The sequence below is a fragment of the Brienomyrus brachyistius genome, unplaced genomic scaffold (genome assembly GCF_023856365.1).
Source record: "Brienomyrus brachyistius isolate T26 unplaced genomic scaffold, BBRACH_0.4 scaffold60, whole genome shotgun sequence".
NCBI classification, from domain to species: domain Eukaryota; kingdom Metazoa; phylum Chordata; class Actinopteri; order Osteoglossiformes; family Mormyridae; genus Brienomyrus; species Brienomyrus brachyistius.
This window is the reverse complement of record NW_026042335.1, coordinates 142,537-155,213: the sequence shown is the minus strand read 5'-3', so window position 1 is coordinate 155,213 and position 12,677 is coordinate 142,537. Positions and strand designations below refer to the sequence as shown.

The 12,677-nt window shown below is 40.7% G+C and overlaps 2 protein-coding genes across 3 annotated transcripts; one reads left to right on the top strand and one right to left on the bottom strand.

Annotated features, from left to right (window-relative positions):
* Nucleotides 1–1,620: 1,620 nt before the first annotated feature.
* On the bottom strand, nt 1,621–5,495 carry LOC125725097 (serine/threonine-protein kinase PLK3-like). Of its 2 annotated transcripts, none has more exons than XM_049001707.1 (10): nt 5,377–5,495; nt 3,748–3,843; nt 3,534–3,650; nt 3,322–3,451; nt 3,062–3,140; nt 2,864–2,959; nt 2,428–2,626; nt 2,139–2,262; nt 1,914–2,046; nt 1,621–1,731 (listed from the first exon to the last, which is right to left on the bottom strand). In XM_049001707.1, the coding sequence occupies exons 2-10, from the start codon at nt 3,817–3,819 to the stop codon at nt 1,722–1,724; spliced, it is 960 nt and encodes a 319-aa protein (XP_048857664.1). In that variant the 5' UTR covers nt 3,820–3,843; nt 5,377–5,495; the 3' UTR covers nt 1,621–1,721. The 2 variants fall into 2 exon arrangements, with proteins under 2 accessions (XP_048857664.1, XP_048857663.1); XM_049001706.1 differs by lacking the exon at nt 5,377–5,495 and adding an exon at nt 3,966–4,105.
* Nucleotides 5,496–6,946: 1,451 nt separating this feature from the next.
* On the top strand, nt 6,947–9,641 carry LOC125725096 (serine/threonine-protein kinase PLK3-like). The gene is made up of 10 exons (XM_049001705.1): nt 6,947–7,296; nt 7,419–7,514; nt 7,612–7,728; nt 7,811–7,940; nt 8,122–8,200; nt 8,303–8,398; nt 8,636–8,834; nt 9,000–9,123; nt 9,216–9,348; nt 9,531–9,641. The coding sequence occupies exons 1-10, from the start codon at nt 7,090–7,092 to the stop codon at nt 9,538–9,540; spliced, it is 1,191 nt and encodes a 396-aa protein (XP_048857662.1). The 5' UTR covers nt 6,947–7,089; the 3' UTR covers nt 9,541–9,641.
* Nucleotides 9,642–12,677: the final 3,036 nt, after the last annotated feature.

The window sequence follows — 12,677 nt, the reverse complement described above, 5'->3', positions numbered from 1 at the left end:
ATTGTGTAATATGAGAGACTAGCGAGTCTAATATCAGACTGACTGCGCTGAGCTTGTCTGAGAGAGATGATTAGCGAATGGCCTCCCACAGTGTCTCAGCACTCCGTACAAAGAACTTCATATGCTCAGCATATGTTCCTGTTTATCTAATTGTTCTTATTTTAACTGGCTGTGAAGGAGTAAATGAATAAACTTTGCCTGTAGAGTGAACTGGTTACTATGGTTCGGGGCAGCTTTTATTAGACATTGTAGACACCACGTTAGTCTATCAAGAGAGTAAGACCGATCGCTAAGGGTGTCATCTGAGTAAAAACAAAGTTACCTCAAAATAGCCAACCAATCACGAGCCAGTACGCATCAAGGCCAACATCTGATTGGAATGCACCATTACTATGCGGTGAAAGGTTAATAGCTAATCACTGATAAACTCAAACACGAACAGCATGCCAAGCAGACTATCTGTTCCCTTCCCTCCATGTTGTCCTTCCAACTGATTGCTCAATGACAATATTTTAAAATGTGGACTTCCTAATTACTATAACATAATTTCTATTTGTTAGATTGTTGTTGCGATTACTTTTATTGTTATTGAATGTCATATTTATTTATTTATTTATATGTTATTCTTGTTATTTTATTTCTTATTGATTAAAAACAAAGTCATTGAGAAAGTTTATGAAATTCTGTATTTTTTCTATTTTTAGATATTCATTATCTTACAGTCGCATGAATGAATGAATATTCATTCATTACTTTACATCTTACAGTCCCAATAAGAGTTAAAACTGCAACCCCCCACCCACCCATCATTCTTTCTTTACTTTCCAGCCCAAAATAATTTCTACAACATAAGTAAAGGACAACTATCAGTAACACGTAGGTACATGTAGGATTTTCCGTTGTTAGTTGTCCTGTACATACGAAAGTAGTCTTCCAGCTCCTGTCAAGCGCTCATTTTCGGACACAAAATACATTCTGTGTGACAAAATGCATTATTCAATGACAAAATCAAGTAATGCCTTGAATTTTGTCCAGAGAAAGACATACTACAGTTACATTTTGTCCACAGAAGCATAAATACATTACTGTCTTTGGTGCCCCGAAATCAACAGGAATGTTTCATTTTGTACACAGAACTGATATTAGCACCTAGCATATCATGTTCAGAAGGTTGAATGTATCTGCTTTCGTGAATGAAAAAGGGCATTTCATCCACAAAATGCATTTTGTCAAAGAAACAAGTTCATTGCGTGCAGGAAATGCACTTTGTGAGTGAAAGAAATGCATTTAGTAGAGGGGCGTAGTACCTTCCAATAACCAGGAGGTGGAGAGCCAACTTTGATTTTGGTAATCCCAATTGACTTTGGCACATATAGGAAAATATAATTTTCAAAATAACATGAGTCTTATGCAATTTACCCAAGTAATACAAGCTCTTTAGGTGACACACAAAGAATCAATTCCCATCAATATAGTGTCAGAACACATATACTCAGTGACCAAACAATTAAGCAGAACAGACTGAGTGGTGAAAATGAAATCTGCATGAGATTGTCTAGTGTGTTCTTGGTATGAATGTGGCCATAATCATACAAGAAAAAAACTGAATCCATGCCTGAATGCTTGAAACACAAAAGAACTTTATTGAAACAGGAGTGGACAGGGAGCTGGGGGAGGCACTCAGGTGTGGGGCGTCACTGCACTTGCTGAGTACAGCCTGCCTACAGGTCCCTGTGTAGAAAAATAGAGGTTTTCAGTTAACATGGCATTCACTAGAGTTCAAGGACGACTACACTAATATTCAATATACCCCAGCTTTATCCATGCAAATCACCAAGACAAGCTTAAGCTACAGAATGGTAACAGAGATGGAACAGGACAAGGATTCACTATTGTGAACAGCATATCTTTACCTCAACCACTTTGACCAACTGGACCAGGTCAATTTGTTCATTGGTCTGTTGACATCCTCTAGAACACGGAGTGACTCCACAGGCTGGGGGATCTCAAGTCCACTCTGCTCGGCATCCTCCCGTAAAGGCTCAACTGCGAGAAAGCATGGATTTGCCAAGTCATGCATCTGAGCCTGAGGAACTGAGAGATGATCTACTAGTAGGATTTATGTCGATGGAATTTACCTCTGGATCGCTTTTTTCGTATCAGGCGCATGAAACGGTTGAAAATCTTTTTGAATGGGTTGACTGATTTATGCTTTGGTGGTGTATTGCAGCTACTAGCTGGCAGTGTCTTTGGAGTGAAGCCCTAGGGTATTAGTTTAATATGCATCAGTTAAGCAAACCAATTCCATACATCCATCCATGCATCCATCCATCTTTTGTTACTGTAATTTTAAAGGAAGGGTAAGTACCAGTGACCTCAGCAGACCAGCTAATCATCCACATCCCACCAGTTTGCAAGTGGACCAACCTTTGTGAAGAACTTGTGGCGACGGACATTCGATAGTGACGGGCGATCCCGTGGGTCGATTCTAAATATCTTGCCCATCAGTTTCCCAGCTTCAATAGAGAGATTCTGCGGTAGAATAAATTTGGCTTCCTTTATATTCTTGAGCATCTCCCAGTAATCGTCAGCGTAGAATGCGATTTCCCCAACCAGAAGCTGGTACCTGTAGTAAGAAAGGCAGCAAAGGTGTTTGAGGTCTTTCACATTTGACATAAAAATGCTGTGCTTCCAAAAGAGCAATTCCTTTCAGCTGTGTGCCAGTATTCATTTTTCTTTTCTCTTTCAAGAAGAAAAAAAAAATATTTATGTATGTTAGACACGTGTCTTCTTAAAATGTTAGACAGATTTTATTAGCCATGCTGATCTTTGGCCGGGAGGGGGGTTGACAGGGTATACGTACATGACACAGCCCAGTGCCCAGACGTCCGCTTCCCTTCCATGGCCCTCTCGTTTCCACACTTCTGGAGCCATGTAGACGGGAGTACCACACACTTCTCTACAACACACACAAATGGAAAACGTTAAGCGCACATGTGCTTTAGCTTGCTGTATAAACAAATTTGAAAGCTTAGCCAGGAATTCTGCAAAAAACACCTACTTCTCCCTCGGCTTCAGCTTGACCGCCAGTCCGAAATCCCCAATTTTCAGTTCCATTTGGTCATTGATAAATAAATTTTCTGAAAGACAAACAAATTTGCATTAAGGATAGACTCAAATACTTTGCCAAACTGCAGACTTTACCAAATTGATAAATTAACACTACACAGAAATCCAGACGACCTACACTCGCAATGCCATGTGAAATGCCAGCATTATTATACAGAAAATTGAGTAAAGCGTGAGTGCATGTACACATACCCAACTTGATGTCCCTGTGGACGTAACCTTGCCGGTGGATGTATGTTAACCCTGAAATCAGCTGGTTAATGTAGTATCGCACTTCGGGCTCAGTCAAAGTCCCCCGAGCTTTTAAAATGTCACCGAGTGTCTGGGCAGGGAGAAACAGGGGCAGCCTGATCTATCACAAAGTCTTTGCCTTAGTAAGACGTCTACAAAAGTCAGGGACTCACCTGCCCACTGCACAACTCCATGAAAATATACATGAATTTGTCATCTTCGAAAGAGTGGGAGAACCCCACCACATTCTTGTGCCGCAGTGTTTTTAAAATCTGTACTTCTTCACAGACCTGAGTGAAATGTCAAACACACCATCTCATAAAGTAAAAGGGAAATGCAGATAAACTGAAAAGAGGGATGACATCAAGCACAATCCATACCACATACCTCCTCCACTCCCCAGGAATATAGCCGGATGACCTTAACAGCATAGGTGTCGCCAGTTTCAAGATCGGTCATCTTATAGCATTTGCCACAAGCGCCCTAAAAAACATGTCCTCAATATGTTAACAATAAAGAACATTTCTGACTGACCCTGTTCAAGCATCTCCTCTCTGCAGAAAAATATCAACTGCGATCACTTTCTACAACATTGTGGTGCACACCTGTCCCAAAAGCTCATCCCTGCCGTAGGACCTTAATGTCTTGGGATCTACCAGAATCTCAGGCACTTCCGATGCCATCTGAGCGCGGGAAGGTTCACTGACAGACATGATTTCACCAGAAGAGAAGCGCGATCCGTAACTAACCCGTGGAATACTCGAAATGGGTAGTGAGCGCTCGCGTTCTAAATTACGTGTACACTGCGTCATCAGTCTTAGAACGTGGCCAAGGCAGCCACGCGATTCGAACTTGTTAGATGGATTACGTCACCACATTGAAAATTACATGGACGGAAAAAGAAGTGAACTTGCTAAGACAATGCAACTAAACACGGATAAAAACTTTTATTACAATCAACTTTATTGAAGAAAAAAAATGTGTACACCAAACATTCAGTTTCGGTAATGCAGTAACACATGCTCGGGAGTAAAGCCTTAGAGCAGAGGCCAGGCGGACCGAGGTCCGGGTCCGTACCCAGAAGCTGTCCCATACGGAGCTGGACCGATAGTCAAAACAAAAGGTTATGATTTAGAACCTGACTGGGCGCTTTTATTTTGTCGGCGCAGCTTTTATAGTCTTTTCGGTAGCGGTTTAGCACTAGAACCGCCGTTTCCCACGCCAACGAACGTTAACTGCCAAGCAAGACGCAACTCGCCGTATGCAGCCCTGTCTTTGCGCTAATGTGCCATTAGTGTTAATAGCACCAGCGAAGCTACTGATGTTCCTTGTTCCTAACAGAGTGGCTTTTCTGTCCTGAAATCGTAAAGCTTTCAAACACAGCATGTATTATATAACATGTTGTTTATTGGTGATTTCATGCTCGTCGAAGTTTCCGCTTTTTAACAACTGTATAAAGTAATGTTATTTATTATATAAATCAACTCAGGTGAAACAAATGTACGTTTCCAGGGTCGCCGAACCTCGTGTATCTGGCGTGAGACTCACGCTTTCAGACTCACGCAGGAAATCTTACCGCAAATCTATATTATTTCATTGAACCAAAAATGTTATACGTCAAAAATGTAATTACACGATTAGATACCTGAAAAAGTCAGGTATCGGTTACATGCAATGTTTATACAACTAATAGGCTACTAAAATATACCACATTAAATAGTTAGACATTTTGATCTTCTGAACCTTTGCTTCAAGAATTTTCTCTAACTGGATGTCTTTACATTTTAGTTGAATACCCCTGCCAAAGGCAGTTGGCTTAATACAATTTTAGTTTTTCTTTTTTTTCTTAGAATAGTAAACGGAAGATCGTACACGCTCTTGCTGCAAGGTGCTGCAGCCTAACGCATCGAAACAAACTATATTACACTAAAGATCGCACTATTCTGCGCGGTCGTGCTGTTAATATAGGCTATTGTACATTCTAAGCAATTGCCCAGGAAACAAAAAAAAACTGACCTTTTGTATGAAAGCAAACGTCCAACAACCGCTTTCTTTACTTCCGTCCCTCTTCCCTCTCTTTATTCCCTTTTCGTTTTTGAAATCCCGACTTGTGTCGCACACTGTTCACGTGTAGCATATATCTAGCCAGATAGCTAACGTACTTTGTAAGTAGGTAAAGTCTAAGCTGCTCCAACATTCGGGCTTGGTGAAGTAGGTTGATATCTTGTCTTCCTGAAGAAAGACGCCGATTTTCACCACGCAGGAGGGCTACATTGAGATCAGTCCCACTTTCAGCTGTTTACATTTATTTACATCCATGCACATTGTTGTAACGGAATGTAAAGTGCGGCACCTGACAGACAGGTGAAATGCGCACCAGAAACGATAGGTAAAAACTCATTTTATACACGTGGATAGGACAAGGTTACCTAAACTACGCTCCTTTGGAAACCATATATAAATTATCTCTATGGTATATATATGGGAATGATCTCAGTGTAGGAGACCCTCTTACGTGGTGAAAATCGGTTTAGTCCAGATTCGGGGCCTTTCTTCAGGAAGACAAGATATGAACCTAGTTCATTAAGCCCGAATGTTGCAGCAGCAAACTTAACGGCTTAGACATTACTTATACAGTACGATATGCTTGTTAGCTAGCTGGCTAGATATTTGCCACACGTGAACAATGTCCGCCCCAATTCGGGATTTCAAAAACGAAAAGGGAATAAAGAGAAGGAAGAAGGGCGGAAGTAAATAAAGCGGTTGTTGGCCGTTTACTTAAAATTCTTGAAGCAAAGGTTCAGAAGATCAAAATGTCTAACTATTTAATGTGGTATATTTTAGTAGCCTATTAGTTGTATAAACATTGCATGTAACCGATACCTGACTTTTTCAGGTATCTAATCGTGTAATTACATTTTTGACGTATAACATTTTTGGTTCAATGAAATAATATAGATTTGCGGTAAGATTTCCTGCGTGAGTCTGAAAGCGTGAGTCTCACGCCAGATACACGAGGTTCGGCGACCCTGGAAACGTACATTTGTTTCACCTGAGTTGATTTATATAATAAATAACATTACTTTATACAGTTGTTAAAAAGCGGAAACTTCGACGAGCATGAAATCACCAATAAACAACATGTTATATAATACATGCTGTGTTTGAAAGCTTTACGATTTCAGGACAGAAAAGCCACTCTGTTAGGAACAAGGAACATCAGTAGCTTCGCTGGTGCTATTAACACTAATGGCACATTAGCGCAAAGACAGGGCTGCATACGGCGAGTTGCGTCTTGCTTGGCAGTTAACGTTCGTTGGCGTGGGAAACGGCGGTTCTAGTGCTAAACCGCTACCGAAAAGACTATAAAAGCTGCGCCGACAAAATAAAAGCGCCCAGTCAGGTTCTAAATCATAACCTTTTGTTTTGACTATCGGTCCAGCTCCGTATGGGACAGCTTCTGGGTACGGACCCGGACCGCGGTCCGCCTGGCCTCTGCTCTAAGGCTTTACTCCCGAGCATGTGTTACTGCATTACCGAAACTGAATGTTTGGTGTACACATTTTTTTTCTTCAATAAAGTTGATTGTAATAAAAGTTTTTATCCGTGTTTAGTTGCATTGTCTTAGCAAGTTCACTTCTTTTTCCGTCCATGTAATTTTCAATGTGGTGACGTAATCCATCTAACAAGTTCGAATCGCGTGGCTGCCTTGGCCGCGTTCTAAGACTGATGACGCAGTGTACACGTAATTTAGAACGCGAGCGCTCACTACCCATTTCGAGTATTCCACGGGTTAGTTACGGATCGCGCTTCTCTTCTGGTGAAATCATGTCTGTCAGTGAACCTTCCCGCGCTCAGATGGCATCGGAAGTGCCTGAGATTCTGGTAGATCCCAAGACATTAAGGTCCTACGGCAGGGATGAGCTTTTGGGACAGGTGTGCACCACAATGTTGTAGAAAGTGATCGCAGTTGATATTTTTCTGCAGAGAGGAGATGCTTGAACAGGGTCAGTCAGAAATGTTCTTTATTGTTAACATATTGAGGACATGTTTTTTAGGGCGCTTGTGGCAAATGCTATAAGATGACCGATCTTGAAACTGGCGACACCTATGCTGTTAAGGTCATCCGGCTATATTCCTGGGGAGTGGAGGAGGTATGTGGTATGGATTGTGCTTGATGTCATCCCTCTTTTCAGTTTATCTGCATTTCCCTTTTACTTTATGAGATGGTGTGTTTGACATTTCACTCAGGTCTGTGAAGAAGTACAGATTTTAAAAACACTGCGGCACAAGAATGTGGTGGGGTTCTCCCACTCTTTCGAAGATGACAAATTCATGTATATTTTCATGGAGTTGTGCAGTGGGCAGGTGAGTCCCTGACTTTTGTAGACGTCTTACTAAGGCAAAGACTTTGTGATAGATCAGGCTGCCCCTGTTTCTCCCTGCCCAGACACTCGGTGACATTTTAAAAGCTCGGGGGACTTTGACTGAGCCCGAAGTGCGATACTACATTAACCAGCTGATTTCAGGGTTAACATACATCCACCGGCAAGGTTACGTCCACAGGGACATCAAGTTGGGTATGTGTACATGCACTCACGCTTTACTCAATTTTCTGTATAATAATGCTGGCATTTCACATGGCATTGCGAGTGTAGGTCGTCTGGATTTCTGTGTAGTGTTAATTTATCAATTTGGTAAAGTCTGCAGTTTGGCAAAGTATTTGAGTCTATCCTTAATGCAAATTTGTTTGTCTTTCAGAAAATTTATTTATCAATGACCAAATGGAACTGAAAATTGGGGATTTCGGACTGGCGGTCAAGCTGAAGCCGAGGGAGAAGTAGGTGTTTTTTGCAGAATTCCTGGCTAAGCTTTCAAATTTGTTTATACAGCAAGCTAAAGCACATGTGCGCTTAACGTTTTCCATTTGTGTGTGTTGTAGAGAAGTGTGTGGTACTCCCGTCTACATGGCTCCAGAAGTGTGGAAACGAGAGGGCCATGGAAGGGAAGCGGACGTCTGGGCACTGGGCTGTGTCATGTACGTATACCCTGTCAACCCCCCTCCCGGCCAAAGATCAGCATGGCTAATAAAATCTGTCTAACATTTTAAGAAGACACGTGTCTAACATACATAAATATTTTTTTTTTCTTCTTGAAAGAGAAAAGAAAAATGAATACTGGCACACAGCTGAAAGGAATTGCTCTTTTGGAAGCACAGCATTTTTATGTCAAATGTGAAAGACCTCAAACACCTTTGCTGCCTTTCTTACTACAGGTACCAGCTTCTGGTTGGGGAAATCGCATTCTACGATGACAATTACTGGGAGATGCTCAAGAATATAAAGGAAGCCAAATTTATTCTACCGCAGAATCTCTCTATTGAAGCTGGGAAACTGATGGGCAAGATATTTAGAATCGACCCACGGGATCGCCCGTCACTATCGAATGTCCGTCGCCACAAGTTCTTCACAAAGGTTGGTCCACTTGCAAACTGGTGGGATGTGGATGATTAGCTGGTCTGCTGAGGTCACTGGTACTTACCCTTCCTTTAAAATTACAGTAACAAAAGATGGATGGATGCATGGATGGATGTATGGAATTGGTTTGCTTAACTGATGCATATTAAACTAATACCCTAGGGCTTCACTCCAAAGACACTGCCAGCTAGTAGCTGCAATACACCACCAAAGCATAAATCAGTCAACCCATTCAAAAAGATTTTCAACCGTTTCATGCGCCTGATACGAAAAAAGCGATCCAGAGGTAAATTCCATCGACATAAATCCTACTAGTAGATCATCTCTCAGTTCCTCAGGCTCAGATGCATGACTTGGCAAATCCATGCTTTCTCGCAGTTGAGCCTTTACGGGAGGATGCCGAGCAGAGTGGACTTGAGATCCCCCAGCCTGTGGAGTCACTCCGTGTTCTAGAGGATGTCAACAGACCAATGAACAAATTGACCTGGTCCAGTTGGTCAAAGTGGTTGAGGTAAAGATATGCTGTTCACAATAGTGAATCCTTGTCCTGTTCCATCTCTGTTACCATTCTGTAGCTTAAGCTTGTCTTGGTGATTTGCATGGATAAAGCTGGGGTATATTGAATATTAGTGTAGTCGTCCTTGAACTCTAGTGAATGCCATGTTAACTGAAAACCTCTATTTTTCTACACAGGGACCTGTAGGCAGGCTGTACTCAGCAAGTGCAGTGACGCCCCACACCTGAGTGCCTCCCCCAGCTCCCTGTCCACTCCTGTTTCAATAAAGTTCTTTTGTGTTTCAAGCATTCAGGCATGGATTCAGTTTTTTTCTTGTATGATTATGGCCACATTCATACCAAGAACACACTAGACAATCTCATGCAGATTTCATTTTCACCACTCAGTCTGTTCTGCTTAATTGTTTGGTCACTGAGTATATGTGTTCTGACACTATGTTGATGGGAATTGATTCTTTGTGTGTCACCTAAAGAGCTTGTATTACTTGGGTAAATTGCATAAGACTCATGTTATTTTGAAAATTATATTTTCCTATATGTGCCAAAGTCAATTGGGATTACCAAAATCAAAGTTGGCTCTCCACCTCCTGGTTATTGGAAGGTACTACGCCCCTCTACTAAATGCATTTCTTTCACTCACAAAGTGCATTTCCTGCACGCAATGAACTTGTTTCTTTGACAAAATGCATTTTGTGGATGAAATGCCCTTTTTCATTCACGAAAGCAGATACATTCAACCTTCTGAACATGATATGCTAGGTGCTAATATCAGTTCTGTGTACAAAATGAAACATTCCTGTTGATTTCGGGGCACCAAAGACAGTAATGTATTTATGCTTCTGTGGACAAAATGTAACTGTAGTATGTCTTTCTCTGGACAAAATTCAAGGCATTACTTGATTTTGTCATTGAATAATGCATTTTGTCACACAGAATGTATTTTGTGTCCGAAAATGAGCGCTTGACAGGAGCTGGAAGACTACTTTCGTATGTACAGGACAACTAACAACGGAAAATCCTACATGTACCTACGTGTTACTGATAGTTGTCCTTTACTTATGTTGTAGAAATTATTTTGGGCTGGAAAGTAAAGAAAGAATGATGGGTGGGTGGGGGGTTGCAGTTTTAACTCTTATTGGGACTGTAAGATGTAAAGTAATGAATGAATATTCATTCATTCATGCGACTGTAAGATAATGAATATCTAAAAATAGAAAAAATACAGAATTTCATAAACTTTCTCAATGACTTTGTTTTTAATCAATAAGAAATAAAATAACAAGAATAACATATAAATAAATAAATAAATATGACATTCAATAACAATAAAAGTAATCGCAACAACAATCTAACAAATAGAAATTATGTTATAGTAATTAGGAAGTCCACATTTTAAAATATTGTCATTGAGCAATCAGTTGGAAGGACAACATGGAGGGAAGGGAACAGATAGTCTGCTTGGCATGCTGTTCGTGTTTGAGTTTATCAGTGATTAGCTATTAACCTTTCACCGCATAGTAATGGTGCATTCCAATCAGATGTTGGCCTTGATGCGTACTGGCTCGTGATTGGTTGGCTATTTTGAGGTAACTTTGTTTTTACTCAGATGACACCCTTAGCGATCGGTCTTACTCTCTTGATAGACTAACGTGGTGTCTACAATGTCTAATAAAAGCTGCCCCGAACCATAGTAACCAGTTCACTCTACAGGCAAAGTTTATTCATTTACTCCTTCACAGCCAGTTAAAATAAGAACAATTAGATAAACAGGAACATATGCTGAGCATATGAAGTTCTTTGTACGGAGTGCTGAGACACTGTGGGAGGCCATTCGCTAATCATCTCTCTCAGACAAGCTCAGCGCAGTCAGTCTGATATTAGACTCGCTAGTCTCTCATATTACACAATTCTTAAGTTTTCTGAAATACTGGATCTTCTAACCACACTCAAAATACAGTTTAACTGTTCTTTCTTAAACTTTCTTAAAGAACGTAAAATGTAGCTTTACTGCTTACATTTACATTTCCAGCAAACATTTTAATTGATGCAAATGAGAGTAAATGGTGAATCAGTTTATTTGCTATCTAGCCACATTAAATGCATTTGCTGCCCAACCGTTCATCAGTATGTGACCACTGCCATCTGGCTTTAAAGAGTAAGTCTACTGTAATACTATCATTACAGTAGTATTATTAGTATTATCAGCTTATTGTGAAAATGAGATGCGGGAAAAATGTCTCAAATGCAGATCAGTTACGGTGATCGGGAGCTTACTAATGAAAATGAGAAGACCAAAGGGTTTGAACAAGAGATGGTGGTGGGGCTGTGATGGACCCCTCCTGATGTTACATTTATACATGAATATGCACTGCATCTCATTATTATACAGTTTGTTACATTTATACATGAACATGCACTGCATCACATTATTGTGCAGTTTGTTACATTTATACATGAACATGCACTGCATCACATTATTATACAGTTTGTTACATTTATACATGAACATGCACTGCATCACATTATTATACAGTTTGTTACATTTAAACATTTATACATGAACATGCACTGCATCATATACAGTTTGTTACATTTATACATGAACATGCACTACATCACATTATGCAGTTTGTTACATTTCTGCTTAGCCTTTTCTTTATACAGATGTTAATGCTACTTATTGCAGCCTCTTTAAAAGAAATGAAAAAAAAAAGCTTTAAAAATTGCTATACTGTATATAGGACTGTGCAAAATTCTTAAGCAACAAAAGAAAATTCTTTTTTATTTCATTTATCTGGGCTGTCAGAAAAAAAAAACATGATTTAACATAAGAACTAAGGTTGTGCACCATTCAGAACTGATTCGCGAATGGCCCCTGTCACGATCACGGCGTAGCGGTTGCGAGCAGGACGGCGGTAAGCGGCGATCGTGTGGGCAGGCGTGAAAGGAGCAGGCAGACAGGTCGAGATCGGGGTAAACTCGGGGTTTAATTAGGGAATCGGGAGCAGGGAGCAGGGAACATCAAACCACACAAGATCCACAACAAACTACAATGACGGACACGGGGAACAGGTAAGATCAGCACTTAAATAGGACGGGACTAATCAAAGTAATTGGACACAGCAGGAGACGATCAGGGAAGCACACGTGGGTAATCAGGGGGCGTGGCACACACGAGGAGCGTATGAGCCGGGCATGACACTTATTTTCTACAAAGCAAGTTCAATGCAAGCATAACCTGCAGAAGCAAGACAAAGCATGGCGGGGAAAACATATTATTGTACTGTACAATTACTTTAAATTTAGGAATAAAAAAATACGACC